The sequence below is a fragment of the Geotrypetes seraphini genome, chromosome 14 (genome assembly GCF_902459505.1).
Source record: "Geotrypetes seraphini chromosome 14, aGeoSer1.1, whole genome shotgun sequence".
Lineage (NCBI taxonomy): Eukaryota > Metazoa > Chordata > Amphibia > Gymnophiona > Dermophiidae > Geotrypetes > Geotrypetes seraphini.
The window spans coordinates 53,929,588-53,952,764 of record NC_047097.1 but is presented as its reverse complement, the minus strand read 5'-3'; the positions used below and the strand labels follow the sequence as shown (position 1 = coordinate 53,952,764).

Genomic DNA, 23,177 nt, shown 5'->3' with positions numbered 1-23,177 from the left:
CCCAACCATATTTTGCTAATTGTGTCCTGGTGTCAAAAGGGTGGCATTGCAAACCTCAGAATTAAGAGCTCGTGACATAGGCAACACTGATATGTAACAATGGAGGCAGATACTAGAGAATGACACGGTGACAAAATTCATCACCGTTCCCGTCCCCGCGGATAACCGTGGGAAATAATCCCATGTCATTTTTTAGTGTCTATTTCAGCCTCAGTCCTTCTACACCAGCATTCTTCAAAGCAAAGCTTGCGGGTCAGTGGTTGGGGCCATTCATACTCTGATTCTTATGGGAGCCAAGGATAATGAAGCCATTGTGACATCACTGATGTGATTGGCTCTTAGGCACTGGTGGAATGAGGCATTATGATATCACAATATCTGCTCTGGAATGTTGCTGCTCAATCTCAGCACTCTTCAAAGCAAAGCTTGCGGGTAAGTGGTTGTGGCCATTCATACTCTGATTCTTCCCTCTCTCCTTAAAGAATGACATGAAGATGGTTTCCCGCGGTTATCCGCGGGGACGGGAACGGTGATGAATTTTGTCACCGTGCCATTCTCTAGCAGATACCACATTAAAAATTAGTCTCCGCTCTAAGAACATAAACCAAAGTTGGTGTAACGGTAGGTAATGTTTCACCTAAGCACTTTATGAGGACAGCCTCAAAATTTGCTACAATTGCTTTCATTCTTTGGCTCTTCATGGTCACAGATTTTGTTCTGCTGGGTTGGAGCACGTGAGATGAGTTCTTCCAACGGCAAGTGCAGACCTGGACATCCTCATTTGATTAGCATGTAGAAAAATACAAACTGCAATACAACAGGCCACAAATGAGATGCCGTCATGCTGCCACGGCCCTTCACCAACCTATACTGTGCCACAATCTGCCTGATAGTATTCTCAACCGATATGCAGGTATACGTGCCATAATGATTATCTGTCATATTATCGATGTGGTAAAAGCACGTTGGTTGATTGTGCAGGCAGTCCAATATTTTTGTACCATTGTGCAACCACGAATAGTTGGCATGGTGGGATGTGATGTGGGAAGAGATGAAGTATCTAGAGAAAGGTTCGACGGAGACAGTGGATTGGTCCTCATGCTTGTCATCACTCATCAAATGTTCCACACGTTCTTCTGTGAAGAAAAGACACACCACATGTTTTTAAAACCATACATGTATGCTGAATACAGATATTTCTGCAAAGGATGTTACATGACACATTTGGGTTTATGCCAGGTAGCTGTGACCTGGATTGGTCACTGTTGGAAAAAGGGTAACTGAACTAGATGGATCATTGGTCTAACCCAGCATGATTACAGAACTCCCCCGTGAATTTGTGACTTTCAGTCCTTTGGATATGACTGACGAAAGAGAGGCATACAGAAGAAATGAAGAGGAGAAACCATTTTCTGCATTCGAGAGGGAATTCCACGTGAGGCGTCAGGAGCCCGTGGGCTGACTAGATGGGAAGGAAAACAGCGCTTCCCGATCTACCACAGAAGAGCCTGGGAGAGAGAGCGACCAATCAGGGAGTCGTTTACTTGTGAGCGGCGTGCGGGGAGAGATGTGGGGGAAGAGTCAAAAGTGCGGTCAGAAAATACCGCGAATGACTTACAGAGGCACCCGCTGCCACCCCTGCAGCCCTCTCCCGCCTCCAATCCACTCCTAAACTGCATCCAATATTCGCAGTTTTTCCAAAATTTGCGGGTGTGACTGGAACGGAACCCCCACGAATTTTGGAGGAGTACTGTATTCTTACGTTCTTATATTCTTACAATAACATTCATGTCCCAGGGCTGGTAAAATTTCCTGCTTCAGAGATTCATTTCAGATGCTGCTGTGGAGACATTCCTTCCAGCTCATCCTATTTCTACCCCACCCTTATTCCCACCAATTACATCCTGAATCATACCACTGAATTAAAAGGAGAGGCCCTGGAGCATTGCATGCAAATCTACACCCATTCCCCATCATTTCAAGACATAGAGGATATTCAAAGCCCATGTCACTCACTTGATTTTTCACAAAGTGCCTTTTGGTAGACGTGTGTGATATTCCGCAACCTGCAACAACAAGAGAAAAAAAATGGAGGTTTCAGCATGTGAGCACGCCCATGTTGGAATTTTGATGTCACTATACTTATGAACACTTCCAGCAACACAGGCAGTCAGTAACTCAGATATTTACAGAGGCTAAGGTGGGGATTGGGATGGGGCAGGGCAAGAATGGGTGGGAAGGGAAGGGGAGGGTAAGATAAAATCCCTATATCACACTGGGGGGGTAGGGCACTTTTGAGCACAGCAGGGTAGGATCCCATGCATCAATGATCTTAGATACCCTATTCAGTCCACCATGAAGATATTGGGTGTAACTCTGGACCAATGCCTAACCATGAAAGATCAGGTGGACTCCATAATCAGAAAGGGTTTTTTTCACTCTCTGGAAACTGAGATCTGTTAAGTCATATTTTGATACGTCAGCATTCAGAATCCTGGTACAATCCCTCGTACTAAGTCAACTTGACTGCTGCAACATTGCCTATTTAGCAATTTCCCAAAAGAATATGCGACGTCTGCAACCAGTGCAAAATGCAGCGGTCAGACTTATCTTCGGGTTAAAGAAATTTGATCACGTGACACCTTACTACCGGCAGTTGCACTGGCTACCGACAGAAGCAAGCGTAAAGTTTAAGTTCGCCTGCCTCTGCTTCAAAGAACTCAATGGTCTAGCACCTAAATACATAACGGACCTTTTTATCTTCTCCACCAACAAACACAAGAGAAGCTCACATCTGAACTTCGTTTGCCCCCCAGTCAGAGGTTGCAAACTAAAAAAACACTACAAACACCTTCTCTCACATCAAGCAGCATTATGGGGCAAAGACCTAGAACAATTGCTTTCGCTCACCACTTACGAGGAATTCAGGAAGCGCCTAAAAACATACCTATTCCTGAAGCACCTAGACCAGTGGTTCCCAACCCTGTCCTGGAGGAACACCAGGCCAATTGGGTTTTCAGGCTAGCCCTAATGAATATGCATGAAGCAAATTTGCATGCCTATCACTTCCATCATATGCAAATCTCTCTCATGCATATTCATTAGGGCTAGCCTGAAAACCCGATTGGCCTGGTGTTCCTCCAGGACAGGGTTGGGAATCACTGACCTAGACAACTGACCCGTACACCTCTCTCAATAACAGTTTTCTTGACCTATTCTCATTCTCTTCTCTCTTAAGTTCACTCATTTTGTACCTCTTGTAATCTTTTGTAAACCGCATAGAACTTCACAGTATTGCGGTATATAAACTGTTATTATTATTATCTATTGCCCTGCTATTGAGAAAGGCGTGAGCTAAATTCAAATTCAAAATCCATTCCCAGACATATTATGAAGTAATACAAAAGTCCATCAGGACATATAAAGCAGTTCTACCACACCAAAAAAGCAACAACTTCTAGGAGTTACATAAGGGTGTACCTAGGAAAAAGCAGCATCATAAACACTGCAGTGGGTAATAGAATATCAATATCAATTTTTAAAAAATTAATAAGAATAAACAGAAATGATAATACCTTTATTTGGACTAATTTAATACTTTTAAAATTAGTTTTCAGAGGCCTTCCTCAGATAAGGGAGAGTAAGAAGGCTTCAGCCTCTGGAAACCAGTCAAAATATGTATTACATTAGTCAAAGAAAAAGGTCATAAACTCTAACTTCCAAAAACCATTAGTACAGGGGTGTCAAAGACCCTCCTCGAGGGCCGCAATCCAGTCGGGTTTTCAGGATTTCCCCCAATGAATATGCACGAGATCTATTAGCATACAATGAAAGCAGTGCATGCAAATAGATCTCATGCATATTCATTGGGGAAATCCTGAAAACCCAATTGGATTGCAGCCCTTGAGAAGGGACTTTGACACCCCTGACTTATGGTGTCTGACATTATTAGGCTGGCCCTGAACATATGCAATTAACATGCCTTTCATGCTTACTACTACTATACCAGGGATAGACAATTCCGGTCTTTGAGAGCCGGAGCCAAGTCAGGTTTTCAGGATCTCCACCATAAATATGCATGAGATAGATTTGCATCTCAAGGAGGCAGTGCATGCAAATCCATCTCATACCTATTCATGGTGGAGATCCTGAAAACCTGACCTGGCTCCGGCTCTCGAGGACCGGAATTGCCTACCCCGTACTTTACTATTAATTATTTCTAGAATGCTACTAGACCTACACAGCGCTGTACAGAGTCACGAAGGAGACAGTCCCTGCTTGAAAGAGCTTACTATCTAAACCAGTGGTTCCCAAACCCTGTCTTGGGGGACCCCCAGCCAGTCGGGTTTTCAAGATATCCCTAATGAATATGCATGAGAGAGATTTGCATACCTGTCGCTTCCATTATATGCAAATCTCTCTCATGCATATTCATTAGGGATATCTTGAAAACCCGACTGGCTGGGGGTCCCCCAGGACAGGGTTTGGGAACCACTGATCTAAACAGATAAGAAAAACAAACAGACAAGCAGGATGCTTAAGCTCTCAGTTATAAAATCACCCTCCCTATGACTGAGTCACCACTCTGCGACAAACAAGTAAGAGTCCTATTTACATCTTTCACAAAAGCTGATTTTATTCCGCTCAGAGTAAGGATACAGTGTCAAGCACCTCCCTCACGATTCACAATGTGCTTTCTGTGCAAAGAGGCACTCACTGCAGGGTAATGAAAGCTTCCTGTGTCCTTCAGCCTGTGCTGTACCCATGCGGCTCACTGTGTTTCACGGATACACCATTCTAGTGTTAGCAAGAGCAGGGATTGGTAAACTATGGCTTATGAGCGCAAGACCACAAGATCAAGCAGAAGGGTCTTCTGATGCCTCCTTAAAACTGTGGGCTGTCCAGCCCACTAATTCTGACTCCTCAACTGTTAAAACACAACCAAAAATAGCAACCCTTTCTCAGTAGCTGCCCTGGTTCTGCAGCTCTCTTGGCGATGGCCTGATGTTCCGGATGTTTCGGGCCTTTACTGATGTCATGTGTGTGTGGCTAGAAACGAGACGGAGGAGCATTTTTTGTGCTAGGTGGCCGCACAGCGTGGAGGAATACAATCAATAGAAACATCAAATCCCTCTGGCTGAAATATAGTAGTTAGCCTATATATAGGGTTACTAGATGTCTGGATTTAGGGTGTCAGGTCAAAAGCACGCCGGGACAAAGGCGCGCGCAGACAATTGAGTGCAGCGCGGAGGCGCGCGTCGAAGAAAATTACTGTTTTTAGGGGCTCTGACGGGGTGGGTGGGTGGGGGGAACCCCCCCACTTTACTTAATACAGATCGTGCCGTGTTGTGGGGGCGTTGTGGGGGGTTGTAACCCCCCACATTTTACTGAAAACTTCACTTTTTCCCTGTTTTTAGGGAAAAAGTTAAGTTTCTAGTAAAATGTGGGGGGTTACAACCCCCCAAACCCCCCACAACGCCGGCGCGATCTGTATTAAGTAAAGTGGGGGGAGCTCCCCAACAAAACCCCCCGTTGGAGCCCCTAAAACAATAATTTTCTTCGGCGCGTGCCTTTGACTTCCGCGATTATGTCTATGAACCGGATTTAGCAGGACATGTCCTCTTTTTAGAGACATGTCTGGCCGTCCGGACGGCTGTTCAAAACACGCCATTGCACCGCACCTGTGCATGCACAGATGCCCTCCTGACGCCACTCTGAACAAGTGAACAGGTGGAGGGGGGCGGGGCTGAGGCATAACTGGGCATGTCTCTGGCAGAATGGGGTGGGGCCTGCAGAACTGGGCAGGCTTGGGAGCGTGGCTATGGCTGCGGATTTTACTTCCCTAAAATCTGGTAACCCTACCTATAGGGGAGAGTGTGCCACAGTGGTTATAGCCCTGTGGTTAGTGCCACCCTGAAATTGTGGCTTCAAGCCCACACTGTTCCTTGTGACCCTGGGCAAGTCACTAAATCCCTTTGTCCCTGTGTCATTCTCTAAAAGCTTGAGACTAGTATCAACATGTAGAAACTTAACACATCTTAGACAACTGGCAACTGAATTCAATGACTAAAAAACTGCCGAAGCTGCCTTTGGATTTAAATGAACTACTGTACAATGACATCATTTGTGTCTTATCTGCCTTTAATGTGGAGATAAGAGTCTTGTCTGCTGATCAGACTCCTACTATCTGCAACGTCCTTCCATCATGTGCCCAGCCGCTCAAGCATCTTACTGTTACTGCAACAGATTCATCCATCACTGCTGACGTCAAGGAACATATCTAACATTTAATAGACACTTATTTTCCTGTCCACCCACTACCCAGTTTAGATTCTCTTCTACACCCGTGTCTGAAAGACAATCCAATTACCTTCCCAGATGTTGTAAAAACATAGGCAACTGAATCTTTGGGAAGGTTGTACCAAAACCAGATCGAACTGGAAGGCTCTATTTGTAGTTTATAAACAGTTGCACAGAATATTGTCCCTTTTTATACTTTAATTAAAAAAATATTTAAATATAACATCATAAGTGTTTGAGGCTTCTGCAAATGAGGACAGAGCCGCGGGAATGGGGACAAACTTTGTTCCCGTGTTATTCTCTAGTTACAACCCACCACGCACAACTCCCCATCCTGAAAAGAGGAAACAGTATGTCTAGAGTTTCCCTCTAGGATAAGTTTAACCTCTCTTCCCCCCACGTCCCCTTTGACTTGCGTTAGTGGGCTTTTCTGTGCTTAGTTATAAGACAGGAACAGAGCATGTATTCTTAGAATTCTTAGAATCTATCCATTCCTTCTTTTTAGGAGCAACTCTAAAAAGTCTAATTCAGAAGAGTTTAGGAATAAAGTTCTCTCCCTTTTCACAATCTGTGTTCTGTCTGTGCCCATTTCCCAAACATAAAGCCACTCCTGCTTGCTATCCCACCCTCCTACTGCACTGAGTGCAGGAAACCATCCCACCTAACGAAGCCAAGTCTACAAGTTTTAGGACACATCGCAGCAAAATCTTAAGCTGTAGTAGTCAACGATGGTCCTTGAAGGCCACAATCAGGTTGGGTTTTCAGAATACCCCTAATGAATATAGTAGAATCTTAGTTAACCGGTATTCGAGTAACCGGCACTCTCAACCGACTGGCCAAAAAAATTGTCAGCACAAAAAAAAAAGTCTCCTGCGCTCCTTAGACAACTCCCCCTCCCTCCCTTACTCACCCGAAGCTGTAGCAGCAGCCAGCGAGCAGAGGAAGCGCTGGTAAAGAGGCAGCTTCCAGCCAGTCCCGGCAGGGCCTTTCCTCTGCCAGGTCAGAAGTGATGCGGCAGAGGAAAGGCCCTGTTTGGTTGTAAAACTACATAAAAGGGTGGCATACAAGTCCCAATCTCTTTCCCTTTTAGCGTATATAAATAGTTCATAGTAGTTATAGAATGTATGTAAGCCTACTACAACAAATTCTTACAACCATATTCTATGTGGATATACCTAAAAACGTGACTGTGAGTCCTTGGGGCAGGTACAGGAAAGCCTTTCCTAGAACTACTGTGCGAACTTAGAATATGGCCAGTTTTGAAGTTCTATGTTCAGTTGAAGGACCAAAATTACTAAGAAAGTAAAGTAACCAGGGAAAACCTAGGAAGGAAAAGAAAGTCAGTTTTCTCAGTATTAATGGTTCAAACAAATGGTTTCAACCCTTCACATAATTAGGGCTACCAGACGTCTGGGAAAACTCGGACATATCCTATTTTTAGAGGACTGTCCGGGCTCCAGGATGGACTTTTCAAAACCCAGCATTTGTCCGGATTTTGGAAAGTCCTGACGAGCTCCGGACGCATCAGGAGGGCATCTGAGCGTACGTGGCTGGCGTCACACACATGCTCCAGGAACCTCCTAATGCGGCTGGAGCTTGTTGAGGAAGAAGATAATAGGTTTGGGGGGCGGGGCTGGAGGCTGGGGTAGAACGGGGTGGAGGGACTGGGGCAGAATGGGGCGGAGCCGAAGGCAGAACTGGGCAGGGCGGGGGCAGGGCCAGAGGCGTGACTGGGCGGAGGCATGTGTCCGGATTTTTGCGGCCTGAAAAATGGTAACCCTACACATAATGAAACTTGAAAGAAGCAAAGAATGCTAATAGGAATGAAAGGTGCCCCTGGTTTCTAAGAGTGAGAGGGGAGAGAAATAAGATTCTCCATTCAGGGTTCAGGTGCTGGACTTTCTGTTCCCAGTTGCAAAGAAGATGCAGTTTTATCCTCTAGGCCAGACATACCCTCTGCTGAACAGGATGGAAGAGCAGCTCTGTTGGTCCCAGACACAGTAGGGATCCAGGAGACAGCTTTCACAGCTGTCCTTGTAAGCATCGCACGGGTCCAACAGCACTTGAACAACTTCAGCAGACGAACCCACATACAGTCTTTTCTGGAATGGAAAGCAAAATAACATATTAAGGACCACAAGTTCTCCCATTTTACATGTTATTATACTATTTGAATCTCAGCAGGAGTTCCTAGTGACCTACAAAGCCTGAAACCTGAAGCCCAACAACCTCAGATCCTATTAGTGCTGTAGGAGCCGGGGCTTTTGGGCTTCTGTCTTGAAGGTGATTTTGAGGTGACTTTGTTATCATGAGAAGAGTCTCCTATCTACCGTATTTTCACGTAGATAACGCGCACCCGTGTAAAACGCGCACACGGGTATAGCGCGCGGAAAATACAAATTTATGTACAGAAATTTTTGTATATCACGCACACCCGTATACCGTGCATGCTGCCCGACTCTCCAGTCGCCCGCCCCGACTCTCCTCTGGCCACCCCGACTCTTCTTTCGCCCGCCCCGACTCTCCTCTCCCCCTTGAAGTCCTGTCCCCACCCTGAAAGCCTGATGCCCCCCCCCCCGACATCCGATTCATCCCCCCCCCCGCAGGACCGCTCGCACCCCCACCCCAAAGGACCGCTCGCACCCTCACAGCCTCCCGACCCCCCCCCATCATGTAGAAGCTCCTACCGGTGTCCTGCTGCTTCCCCTCTTGCCCCGCCGACTCCCCGACACGATCAGGGCAAGAGGGAGCTCAAGCCCTCTTGCCCAAGCCAACCGCGGCACCCCCGACACGATCGGGGCAAGAGGGAGCTCAAGCCCTCTTGCCCCCCCCCCCGACTCCCCGACACGATCGGGGCAAAAGGGAGCCCAAGCCCTCTTGCCCCGCCGACTCCCCAACTCCCCGACAATATCGGGCCAGGAGGGAGCCCAAGTCCTCCTGGCCCTGGCGACCCCCCCCCTAGTTGTTCGGGCCAGGAGGGAGCCCAAATCCTCCTGGCCACGGCGACCCCCTACCCCCACCCCGCACTACATTACGGGCAGGAGGGATCCCAGGCCCTCCTGCCCTCGACGCAAACCCCCCTCCCCCCAATGACCGCCCCCCCCAAGAACCTCCGACCGCCCCCCCAGCCGACCCGCGACCCCCCTGGCCGACCCCCACGACACCCCCACCCCCCTTCCCCGTACCTTTCTGTAGTTGGCCGGACAGACGGGAGCCAAACCCGCCTGTCCGGCAGGCAGCCAACGACGGAATGAGGCCGGATTGGCCCATCCGTCCCAAAGCTCCGCCTACTGGTGGGGCCTAAGGCGCCTGGGCCAATCTGAATAGGCCCGGGAGCCTTAGGTCCCTTCTGGGGGCGGGGCCTGAGGCACATGGTCGGGTTGGGCCCATGTGCCTCAGACCCCGCCCCCAGGAGGGACCTAAGGCTCCCGGGCCTATTCTGATTGGCCCAGGCGCCTTAGGCCCCACCAGTAGGCGGAGCTTTGGGACGGATGGGCCAATCCGGCCTCATTCCGTCGTTGGCTGCCTGCCGGACAGGTGGGTTTGGCTCCCGTCTGTCCGGCCAACTACAGAAAGGTACGGGGAAAGGGGGTGGGGGTGTCATGGGGGGTCGGCCAGGGGGGTCGCGGGTGAGCTGGGGGGGTGGTCGGAGGTTCTTGGGGGGGGGCGGTCGTTGGGGGAGGGGGGTTTGCGTCGAGGGCAGGAGGGCCTGGGATCCCTCCTGCCCGTAATGTAGTGCGGGGTGGGGTTAGGGGGTCACCGTGACCAGGAGGGTTTGGGCTCCCTCCTGGCCCGAACAACTAGCGGGGGGGGGGGGGTCGCCAGGGCCAGGAGGACTTGGGCTCCCTCCTGGCCCGATATTGTCGGGGAGTTGGGGAATTGGCGGGGCAAGAGGGCTTGGGCTTCTTTTTGCCCCGATCGTGTCGGGAAGTCAGGGGGGCAAGAGGGCTTGAGCTCCCTCTTGCCCCGATCATGTCGGGGAGTCAGGGAGTCGGCGGTCCTTCGGGATGGGGGTGCGGGTGCATGCGAGCAGTCCTGCGGGGGGTGAATCGGACGTCGGGGGGGACTATGTAAAAAAAAATTTGTACAACGCGCTCACGCGTATACCGCGCAAGGGTATGCACAGTTTGTAAAAACACGTATAACGCGCGCGTTATATGCGTGAAAATACGGTACTATGCTTTCATTTCCCCTTCTTCCCATCCTTGCTTAAGAGTCTACACCAAAAATATTTTATTTCAGTTGCGGTTTATTTTGATTCATTATTTTTTATTTGAAACAAAATTTAAAAAAATGTTACTGGCTCCAAGCCCTTCCCTCCCACTTAATCTTCCACCTCTTTGCTATGTCCCTTCTATCATACCACCCCACCTTATTAAAAATGATACCCTGAGCACTTTCATGGATTTATGCTTTATAAAGCTCAAATTATGCTGGTATCACCTTGCTCTCAAGGAAATATGTGTTATGGAGATTTGAGGATCACATTGTGTTAAGAAGTTGTTCAAGGGTCGGGTAGGGTTGAGGAAGGTAGGATTAATGTTGCTACATGCTGCGATTCCTATTTTCTACCTGTGGGCTATGTGGTACCTCGTGCATGCTAAGTTTTAGTAAAAATGCCTCTTAGTAGGGAGGAGGCAGCTTGATTGTGGACCTGTCCCCCTCCTTGGATGCTCCCCCCCTTGGAGAGAGAAAGATCAGGTTTTTGGTGAGCAGCGGTGCATGACATTAAATGCTGCTGCTGGAACAATTTTAAAAAGCCGGGAGTGCCTGAGAAATATTGGAGGAGGCAGCTTGTTTGTGGACACCCCACCCCCCTCCCCTTGGAGAGAGAAAGATCAAAGCTTTGATGGGAAGCAGCATGTAACATCAGGCACTGCCGTCGGAACAACTTTAAAAGCCAGGTGTGCCTGAGAAGTACTAAAGGAGATGGCTTGTTTGTGGGACTTCCCCTTCCCCCCCCCCCCACACACACTTCTTTGGAGAAAGAAACATCGGGCCTTTGGTGGGCAGTGGTGCATGACATCAGATGCCGACACCGGATCAACTTTAAAAGCCAGGAGTGACTGAAGCACGCAGCCATGCAGCGTGCAGCCTCAGGGCATGCCCCAATGAGGCGTGGCATAAGGGGCACACCTAGCTCCTTGGGAGCCCCTTAAGAGCCTGAATTTTGGTCGGATATTCATTTTAAGGTATGGCTTCCTTTTATTTTATTTCTTTATAATGGTTAAAAGAAAGGCAAGGATTATAAAACACAAGTACAGTACTCCAAAATTAAGAGGTCCTATGGACAAGCGAATTCAAATGCAGCTGCCTATAACCGTCATTTTGAGTGAAGGTGGAAAATCTACCCCGTCCCCTCCTTTCACTCCAGCTGGGCTCATTGGGACATCTTCCCCAGATGGTGTTGACCCTTCGAGCAAGATATCTATGGATTCGCATACACTAGGCACATGCTGTCTGTGACATCCCATCAGCTGTCTCTTGTCCTAACTTGTTTAACGCTATTGATCAACCTCAAGATATCACTTTGAAAGATATCTGGCAAATGGATGGGGCAGGGCTGTTTGGCAGATTGGGGCGGGGCTGTGGGCAGAACAGGGCGGGGCCACCCATGTTCTTTATTTTATAGAAAAAAATCTGGGAACCCTAATTTGGACTGAAGTGCAGATCTGCCTATTTGCGGGTCAGTGGCATTCCCCCAAAATGTCATTGTCGTGTTATAGTATGCCAGAGTTACACATCCAACTGGAGCACCAGGATTTACACCAGATTTCAGCAGGGGTAAATTCTCATGCCCAAAATTAGACATGAGAGTCTTTGCTAATGCCAGTACCTGATGGAAAATTGGATACAGCCCTGAACTTCTCCATGATAGGGTGGTATATCAAATGCCAATATACATAAACGCAGGCAGACCAACTAAGTCATAGCAGCCAAAGGTAGACTTGCTTTTTAGGCGGGCCCAACTGGCCACAAAATTAGCCAGTCAGCCAATCAACAATTAGCACTGTCCAGCTATGTCCGGTGACAGAACTAGGCACTGACTGGGATATAGCTTGCTATCTCCCGCTGAATATCAGCAGTTAGCTGGCTTAGCGCTATTTAGCCAGCCAGGAGCCAATAGAGGCAATGGCAGAGCGAGCGTGGGAGGCACCCTCACCCTCTTCTCCACTCCTGCTCCTTCCCCCCACTCCCTCCTGCCACGCGTGTTCCCCTTCCCTTCTCCTGTTTAGCTCCCCGGCGCAAGCAGCATTTCTAACTTGGCTGCCCATGCCAGTGTTGGCTCTCCCTCTGACATCACTTCCTAATTGTGAGACCCGGAAATAACGTCGGGGGGGGGGCACCAAGCCTGGCATGAGAGGCAGGTTGGAGCTGCTACTCGCGCCGGCAGGAGCTAGAGGTACAGTGGAGGGGGAGGGAGGAATGAGAAGGAGCAGGGGGTGGTGGCTAGGGAGGAGTGAGAAGAAGCAGGGGGTGGAGAGGACCCCCACCAAGACAGTGCCCGAGACGGCCCCCCACCCCTTACTATGCCACTGAGTATTAGTTCATCTTTCTACAGGATATGCAGATGACCTCTTATATACCACATTATACAGACTTTCTTCCAGTACCTCATATGACCTCCAGATTCATAAATATTCTTTCAAAGGTTCCCCAATGCTGTTTTATTTCCTCTCAATGCAGTCAACTAATTAAATTCTCCAAAAATTAGTCACTATTGTAAATGGATGTGTGAATAAAGTACTACCACAAAATAAGCAAGTGCTATACAATTGGGCAACATATAGAATTAGAATAAATATCCTTCTCACCATTTTGGAATCAAGTGTCATGGACTGGATGGAAGCCTGCTCCTTAAAGGGAGAGATTTCCAAGATGTTCACAATTTCACGATCTCGTTCCACCACTTTATGGATTAGGCCTTTGTCTGCACGGTAATTCAACAGAAGACAGAGTCACTAGGGACAAGTCCCTCAAGGGCACAAAGAGCGAACCTGCTTAAATGTTCCGATACTAGAAACCACTCTGTGAAAAGAAAACCTTAGGGTTTTTCTTTAAGGGGGCAGTTCTATGACTGGGTACCTAGTAGGTAGGGTTATCAGATGTTCGTTAAAACCTGGACATGTCCTCTTTCTAGAGGACTGTCTGAGTGCTCGGAGGGATTTCCAAAACCCAGCAGTTTGTCCGAGTTTTGGAAGTCCCCAACTTCAGGGCCACATCTGGAGGGCATTCATGTATGCGTGGACATCAAAGTGATGATGTCATACACATGCACACATTCATGTGATGTCATCGCACCAATGTCCTCGCATGCGCAGATGCGGTCCTGAGCTTGGGGAGGTTGGGGTGGAGGTGGGGTGGGGATAGAGCTGGGGCAGAACGGTGCAGGACCAGGTGTCCCTACAAGTAAGAGCCTATTTGATAAAGGAACATAGGTGCCTACATTTTGATTAAGCCCAAAACATGGAGGGAGACAAAGTACATCAATAGACCATGAAAAAGCAAAGAACCAAGAACCTAAAAAATTGGGACTAAGCTTTATTTAATAGACCCGACACTGGCCTTGTTTTGGCACACAGCACCTGCATTGAGAGTATCTCCCTAAAAAAGAAAAAGAAAATAATGATACATACAAATAATAAATTAATATAAAATACATATAAATATCAACACATATGAGCCATCAAAAATGTATTAATGTTAAGTGTGTGTAATATGATCCATCATGAGAATGCAAACAATAAAGATGTGGGTGACCTTGAAAAATAAGAATATATGGCCCTAATTCTAACTTCTAAGCGCCATTGAGTGCAATTGTCAATCATCCGCTAGGTGTCATTTATAGAATCACACCTAGTAGTGCCTAAGCGGTCTTACGCGTTGCTATGCATTGAAACCTTAGCCATATTTCCATTTATGCCAGGGTTATCTTGGCCTACATGAGTGTGTCGCCTAAGTCAAACCACTGCACCCTCTGTTGAACAGGGAGCCAATGCAATTGCCTCATAAGAGGCATCACATGGGCAATTTGTGGCGCCCCAGTTATTAATCTCGCAGCTAAATTTATCAAAAGTTGTAAAGCTTTACACTTGAATTCTGTTATTCCTAAATACAGCGCATTACAGTAGTCCAATCTACCAAAATCATTGTTCAAAAATTGTAAGACACAAGCATCAGTTTCATTCTGTACAACATATGCAACTGTACATAACCAGTCTGAATAGTTTTTAAGATCTGATGGCTCATTATCAGGGCAGCATCAAGCTAAACCCCTAAAACCAGCATCTCTCTTTTCACATTCACTTGCTCTCCCATCACATTCATCTTCTCCAACTCAACCACTTTTTCGTCATTCCCAACTATCATAACTTTAGTTTTACTTACATTCAATCATAAACCATGACTTGCCATCTACTCTATGACTTTCTTCATACAATCATTCAACCAACTTTCAATCTTTAACTCTGTAAAGATCGATATCCATCTTTTAATACATCATCAGTTCGCCAAGGCTTGTTTAATTTTATGGTAAGGTCTATCATGTGCAACATCTTTTTCCATTCTTCTAGTTGATCAACATTCATCTTTTTAATTTATCCTTTCATTATTTACATCCGTATCAGTTATTTTCACTGTTTTTAATTAATTGTTTCCTTCATTTCATTAATTTTCAGTTTTCTTTCGTGAAATATGATCTTTTCACTGTTTATACACATTGTGGAATCTACCATTGACATTCTGCTTTATTTATAACCAGGCTGGTGCAATTTCACACACTTTCTAGTTCATTTACCGTGAATTTCACACTGTTCACATACTGCGTGTCATATATACTTATTTTTCAAGGTCACCCATCCCACATCTCTATTGTTTGCTTTCTCTTGGTGGTTCACATTACACACATTTAACATTAATACATTTTGATGTCTCATATTTTTCATATTTATATGTATTTTATGTTATTATTCATGTGTATCATTATTATATTTTTTGGGTAAAGATCTGCCCTGAAACATGACCTGTGTCAGGTCTATTAAATAAAGCTTAGTCCCAATTTTTTAGAGTCTTGGTGCTTCTTCATAGAATTAACAGCAAAAATACACATCCAGAATTTATGCATAAGCACCAACATCACAAACTTTGCATACCCATGTACCACCCATGTCTACACTTACCTGTAAAATATGCGCTATGTAAGTTATGAATATTTACAGAATAGTGCTTAGGTAGGATTTTGATATATACGCACATATGTATGCGCTTAGACTCATATATGCCTTTATTCTAATGATTTAACACATATAATCAGTGTTTAACTGAAATTGCCTGTGACTTCCATCTTAATTTGAAAACCAGAAATGGAAACCATTACATTTTCAATATATCAGTGGCCAGTAGGGATAGGTATAGCTGTGGGGGGGGGGGGGAACCTTCAGAGGTATTTGGAAAACGGATATAGAGAGTCATATTGGGGGACTAGAGGTAGTGCCTACCATGTCCTCCAAATCACCAATATGGTCACATTCTAAACAGTCAAGGTTCCTTGACATGGGAAGGCGGGTGGAAGGAGGGGGGGCAAGGAAGGAAAGCAGAAAAAGCAAATCTTCAGGTAGAGTATTCTGGGGGGTGAATCTCCAGGTAATTCAAAATAAATTCTAAGCTTATAAGTCAAGGCAACTCATTATCAATCAAGTGAAAATTCTGTCCCTGTTTGAATGGGAACCTGGAAGCATAGAAAACTATTCAAAATCACTGGGAGTGCTAATTCCAACTCAAATTATCTCTCCCTGAAGGAGTATACTCAATACTGAGGGGTGTTTAAGCACCCAGATAGCTCAAACCTATAGCTAAGAGGATCCATTTTGAGCAAACAGTAGTGCTATCATCTTTCAGATTATCTTTCTCTGGATATTGGGGGCTCACTCTTCTGAGCCTGAGCAAACTACTTTTTCAAGCAACCAGAGCCCTCTTCATGGTAAGCCAGCTCACAGTCCACTTGGGTATATAACTTGTTCTTCGACTAGAGCAGTGGTCTCAACTTGCGGCCCGGGACCACATGCGGCCCGCCAGGTACTATTTTGAGGCCCTTGGTAAGTTTATCATAATCACAAAAGTAAAATGAAACCGTTTCTTGATCATATGTCTTTTTAGCTATAACTGACAATATTATTATTAAGACTTAGCCAAAAGGAAAGATTTATAAACTATAAAGAGTTGTACCTCATGCAAAATTGTCATTTCTTTAATAAGACATTAACAATTTTTTTCTGAGGCCCTCCAAGTACTTACAAATCCCAAATGTGGCCCTGCAAAGGGTTTAAGTTTGAGACCACTGGACTAGAGGGAAAGAGAGGACTTTTAACTACAGTATATGGACAACCCCGCTCAGAGACTTTTCCTTTTAAGGACAGCAGTTTAAACAGGTGAAAGGTCATATAGCCAGGCCGATGACAGAAAAATAAACTACACCCTTGTACCTCTCGGGACCTTCATGCTTTCCTCTGAGTTCAGAAACCACACTGAAAAACTCTTTACAAAGGTGCAAAGGTGTTAAGACTTATTATGGACGTGGGTAACACTGGCGAAAGATCACACGATTGTGTTCCCACTATCATTCATACTACTGAGGTTTGGGGCTGCGAGCCCCCCACCCCCAAAGCAAAGGTCAGAATACTGAAATGAGCAGTACCACAAGGAAAGGGTGGGCCATAGGTTACCGCTCTGCTTCCACCTGGGGGAAGAGGTGTAAAGTGAATAATAGAGAAGGAAAGATTGAATATTTATGATCTGCAGGTGAAAGGATTGAGTGAAGGGGTGTGGCTAGCTAGCTGGTATGGATCTCCATCGATGCAATGAACCTGCATGCAAAAACCACTAATAATGCCTCTTTCCTCCTTTTAAAATGTCTCTGGTAATTAAGGTCACCATGTGAAAACTAAGCATCTCATATCTGCCGAGGTTGTTGATAAACAGATACATTTTCAGTTAGGTGTCTAAAGGCAATTTTTGAACACAAATTACTCCAGACACTGGTGTTTCGAAATCTGATTCTTATACAAGTGAATGAGTAGTAAACTGGAGGTGGCAAATTTACGAAGGTCGCCTACACGTAAGCTTTTGAAGATGCAAAGTTTGGCAGAGATGAGAAAGAGGGCATTTAGCCGGAAGTCATTATGCCATTGTATAGATCCATGGTGAGGCCCCCACCTGGAATACTGTGTGCAATTCTGGAGGCCGCATGATCGCAAAGATGTGCTGAGACTGGAGTCGGTTCAGAGAATGGCCACCCGGATGGTCTCGGGACTCAAAGATCTCCCGTACGAAGAACGGTTAGACAAACTGCAGCTATAACTCGCTCGAGGAGCGCAGAGAGAGGGGGGGACATGATCGAGACGTTCAAGTATCTCACGGGCCGCATCGAAGCGGAAGAAGATATCTTGAGAAAAGGAGAATGCGTGGGGATATGATCGAGACCTTCAAAATACTGAAAGGAATCGACAAAATAGAGCAGAGAAGATTATTTACACTGTCCAATTTGACACGGACTAGAGGACATGTAATGAAGCTAAGGGGGGACAGGTTCAGGACTAATGTCAGGAAGTTCTGCTTCACTCAGAGAGTGGTTGACACCTGGAATGCCCTCCCAGAGGAGATTATTGCGGAATCGACCGTCCTAGGCTTCAAGAGCAAACTAGATGCATATCTCCTTAAGAGAGGCATATAAAGATATGGTGGACTAAAAATTACGCCAGGTGTACACCTGGCGGGGCCTCCGCGTGTGCGGATCGCCGGACTTGATGGACCGAAGGTCTGATCCGGAGATGGCAGTTCTTATGTTCTTATGTTCTTAAGGGACCCATGGCAACAAGAGGGCATCCGTGGAAAATCAGAGGCGGGAAACTACGAGGTGACACCAGGAAATTCTTTTTCACTGAAAGGGTGGTTGATCGTTGGAATAGTCTTCCACTGCAGGTGATTGAGGCCAGCAGCGTGCCTGATTTTAAGGCCAAATGGGATCGACACGTGGGATCTATTCACTAGGTAAAGGTAGGGGAGGGTCATTAGGGTGGGCAGACTAGATGGGCCGTGGCCCTTATCTGCCGTCTATTTCTCTGTTTTTATGATTTGCTCTCTGTGGTCAGAACTCCGTTGGATTACAGTATTTCACTTTCAGAAGCCAGGTAAAAAAAGATTTTGTTTCCTCAAGAATGTGGTAGCTAATTGTGTAATAAACCCGACGTTATTGAGTATCTTGGAGGTTGTGGGGAGGTAATGCACGGCTATGATTGGCGTTTGCTTTATTTAGCATGTTTTGAAATTTTTATGCATGTTTTATTGTACCCCACTTATCTGTGAATGAGCAAGTTAGAAATGTTTTGAAATAAATAAAACATGTAATTTAATTTGCATCTTTTTATGCAAGCATGTTTGTGGACATTGTGGATGTATACACTGTAAATATAGATGACATAAACAAGTTAATTACTCAAAGCTTTAAAAATATACTCCTAAAATCATTTTCCTATCCTCTGCACTGCTGTGCACTGATGAGGCATGCATAAACAAGGGATTTTAAACAGTCAGCTTAGCAGATAAGAGCATGGAGCTCCAGAGTCACCACTCAAGGACACTTGCAAGGTCTTACACAAAGGCTTCTGGAGGGGCGTGCTGAAAAAAAGCTTTCAGATAATGGCATGATGAATGTGACATACACAGTTATAAAAATAGAGCTCTGTCTGTACATCATCAGAGGTAGTTGGTGGCTGGTGGGATCCCCGCAGTGAGGGGGTGAAGAGGTGCACTTTGGAAACAACCAATGCAGTTTTGTGAGTCTTCAGCGCTGTGGCTAGTATTTGTGAAGGTGGGGGGGGGGGGGGGGCTTCTTAACTCAGAGCAGAACAAAACCACAGCTGAAGACTGCTTTAGAAAGTTAAAGAGCTGTTGCAGGCTTATTGGTATCAGCCTGCATTTGTGTGTATTGAGTTTCCATCTGTGGTTGGGCACCGACCCTCCCCTGCTGCCCACCACATGGGCGACGTGTGAGGTTTCTGTTTCCTACTAATGTATCTCGCTTCCTGCCGCGACACTCTGCTCTGCTTCACATGTTCCTACTCTTTCATGGCAATGCTGCCTGTACATTTCATGATATACGTTAAACTTTCCATCGTGGACTAATATGGGACACAGAAAAGCCGCATCATCTTCTGTTCGGTTCTCAACATCTTTATATCTGCTTTTCATGCTTCTGACCTGATATTGCAGTGCTTTTCTGACATCAGCAAGTCTTATCACTCTCTTACGAACATAAGATCATATGAATATAAGAATTGCCGCTGCTGGGTCAAACCAGTGGTCCATCGCGCCCAGCAGTCTGCTCACACGGCGGCCCCTAGGTCAAAGACCAGCGCCCTAACTGAGACTAGCCCTACCAGTGCATGTTCTTGTTCAGCAGGAACTTGTCTAACTTTGTCTTGAATCCCTGGAGGGTATTTTCCCCTATTTGAATCCCTGGAGGGTGTTTTCCCCTATAACAGCCTCCAGAAGAGCTTTCCAGTTTTCTACCACTCTCTGGGTGAAGAAGAACTTCCTTATGTTTGTACAGAATCTATCCTCTTTCAATTTTAGAGAGTGCCCTCTCGTTCTCCCTACCTTGGAGAGGTTGAACAACCTGTCTTTTATCTACTTTGTCTTGAATCCCTGAAGGGTGTTTCTCCTATAACAGCCTCCAGAAGAGCTTTCCAGTTTTCTACCACTCTCTGGGTGAAGAAGAACTTCCTTACGTTTATACGGAATCTATCCCCTTTCAATTTTAGAAAGTGCCCTCTCGTTCTCCCTACCTTGGAGAGGGTGAACAACCTGTTCTTATCTACTAAGTCTACCCCCTTCAGTACCTTGAATGTTTCGATCATAAGAACATCACAAGAGTGCTATTATCCTGGGTCCTGCTTTCAAAATCCTGATATCAAAATGCTGTTCTGACATCAGCCACTGTCAGTCCAATGCCTTGACCTCAGCATCGCCTTCCTAGTATCCTGACACCACCAGATGAATGTTACCACCCCACTCCCCGCAAAGTCATGGTTCGGCGTTTGCGGACCCAGTTGTTCGCGGTTTTTTTTTCCCTCCGCAATTCTATAGAAAAATATCCTCCGTCCGCCTCTTCCGTGACCTGGGACCCCGCCGTGCGCATCCTCCGGTCCCCCGATCTGCTCTGCCTGACCAGCAATCCCGGCCCAGGTCAGAGCCGCAAGTGCCACCGCCCGCATCGGCACTCGCAGCAGCAGCCACCGCCTTCTCCTGCCTCCGATCCCCGCTCCTAAACCGCATCCAATAATTGCGGTATTTCAAAGTTCGCGGGTGCTCCTGGAACGCCCCCGTGAACTTCGGGGGTATACTGGGACTGCTGCTATTCAATATATTCAATATATTTATTAATGACTTGGAAACAGGGACAAAGTGTGAAGTTATAAAATTTGCGGATGACACAAAACTCTCCGGTAAGGTTAGATCTGTAGAGGAATGTAAAAATCTCCAAAGGGACCTGGACAAACTGAGTGAGTGGGCAGATAAATGGCAGATGAGTTTTAATGTGGAGAAATGTAAAGTTATGCACATAGGGAAAGGGAACCCGATGTACAACTACACGATGGGGGGGATGACATTGGGAAAAGGCAACCTAGAAAAGGACTTGGGGGTTTTGGTGGATAAAACAATGAAACCGGCAGCACAATGCGCAGCGGCCTCAAAAAAGGCGAACAGAATGTTGGGCATTATCAAAAAAGGTATCACTACCAGAACCAAGGAAGTTATCCTCCCGCTGTACAGGGCAATGGTGCGACCGCATCTGGAGTACTGCGTCCAGTACTGGTCGCCGTACCTAAAGAAAGATATGGCGATACTCGAGAGGGTCCAGAGAAGAGCGACAAAAATGATAAAGGGCATGGAAAACCTCTCGTATGCTGAGAGGCTGGAGAAGTTGGGGCTCTTTTCCCTAGAAAAGAGGAGACTTAGAGGGGATATGATAGAAACTTATAAGATCATGAAGGGTATAGTGAAGGTAGAGAGAGACAGATTCTTCAGACTGGCGGGGGCAACCAAAACTAGAGGACACTCAAAAAAATTGAAGGGAGATAGATTTAGAACAAATGCTAGGAAGTTCTTCTTCACCCAGAGGGTGGTGGACACTTGGAATGCGCTTCCAGAGGGGGTAGTTGAGCAGAGTACAGTTTTGGGTTTCAAAAAGGGATTGGACGAGTTCCTAAAGGGTAAGGGAATCCAGGGGTACAATTAGAGGGTTACTATACAAGACAAAATGCTCTTGAGTAATAGATCACTACAGGTCATTGACCTGGGGGGCCGCCGCGGGAGCGGACTGCTGGGCATGATGGACCTATGGTCTGACTCGGCAGAGGCCATGCTTATGTGCTTATGTACTGTACTGAGCATTTAGCCAGCCAAGGTTGCAGCATAACTAGGACCACAAAAAAAAGTCAGTCCCATCTTTATGTGGTACTGAATATTGCACCTAACCAGCCACATTATAGCCTGCTGCACAAACCCAGAAATTCAATGTCAAAGCCTGGACATGGCCAGCATTGAATTTCCGGAGATAACATCAGCAACAGGCAGCAAAATGCTGAACACCACCAGCTGAATATCGACCCCTTACTTCTTAAATATTCTTAAGCCTCACTACTAATCTATTACCACCCCTAAAGCTCATATTTATAGATCTACCTGTTTAGGGCTTCTAGAGTTCACTTGATGGCTGCCACGGAAAAGTTGTACTCTGCTATAAATAATAAGCATTTGGAAATAATGTTGAAAGGCTAGAAGTGTTTTGTTTCCTTAAATTCACTATGAGACTCCAAGCTGAGGCAAGTGGATTCCCAAAGCATGACATACAGCAGCAGTAGGATCTTACATCATTCCTACTCCCTAGCTGTTAACTGATGGAAGTTTTTAACTTCCAGAACTAAAAACAAACAGGCCACTGATAAGGGTGGGTTTCTTTTTTTCTGTTTTATCGTTTAATTTGGCTCACCCTGAATACAGAGTTCTCACAGTGGCCAACCCAGGTCAATAGTACCTGGCCAAAACCCAAGGTAGTAGCAATATTCCATGCTACCAATACAGGGCAAGCAATGGTTTCCCTCATGTCTTTCTCAATAACAGACTATGGATTTTTCCTCCAGGAACTTGTCCAAACCTTTCTTAAAACCAGCTACGCTAATTTCTTGGACATAAAATTCAAATATTTCCAGATGTGACAAGGGAGTCTCAGAAACGAAGGAAGGAATTTTTGCTTCTTAAGCCTGGGGTCACTGCAATGGGGGCATCATTTCTTTTACGATATCCTTGCAAATGCATTGTAAAGTATAAATCTTGCAATTATATTTTCTTTGAGCCCTCTCAGTTGACAGGATTTCTCTCCAGGAGGGGCCTTGAAGGGGATAAAAAAGATCTCAATGTATAAATTTACTCTTGGTCCACTCTCATCTGACCGCCTAATTGCAATTTGAATTTATTCTTTTTCTTTTAATAATTCTCACTCAGGAACATCTTGGATCTCAATTTAATTTTGGGACTTTAATTTTGATGAGTAAATAGTAATTTTGTTATATAATTGTTACTTCATTTGTTTTATATTATGTTGACTCAATCATATTCTGTACAAGAAGATTATTCTTGATAATATGTTCAAAATATAAATAAAGATGGGAAAAAAAAAACAAAAAAAAAAAAACAGCTACGCTACTCGCTCTTACCACAACCTCTGGCAATGTGTTCCAGAGCTTAACTATTCTCTGAGTGAAAAAAAAAACTTCCTCCTATTGGTTTTAAAAGTATTTCCCTGTAACTTCATCGAGTGT

At 45.8% G+C, this 23,177-nt stretch overlaps 1 protein-coding gene across 1 annotated transcript in view; it reads right to left on the bottom strand.

Moving 5' to 3' along the window:
* Positions 1–436: 436 nt before the first annotated feature.
* The window catches only part of SEMA7A (semaphorin 7A (John Milton Hagen blood group)), a 118,366-nt gene continuing 95,625 nt past the window's right edge, over positions 437–23,177 (bottom strand). The window contains exons 11-14 of the mRNA XM_033920822.1: positions 13,116–13,231; positions 8,254–8,402; positions 2,017–2,066; positions 437–1,136 (exon numbers count right to left, since the gene is read on the bottom strand). Of these exons, the coding sequence (XP_033776713.1) occupies positions 778–1,136; positions 2,017–2,066; positions 8,254–8,402; positions 13,116–13,231 (674 nt within the window). The 3' untranslated portion in view covers positions 437–777. The remainder of the gene's footprint in view (positions 1,137–2,016; positions 2,067–8,253; positions 8,403–13,115; positions 13,232–23,177) is intronic.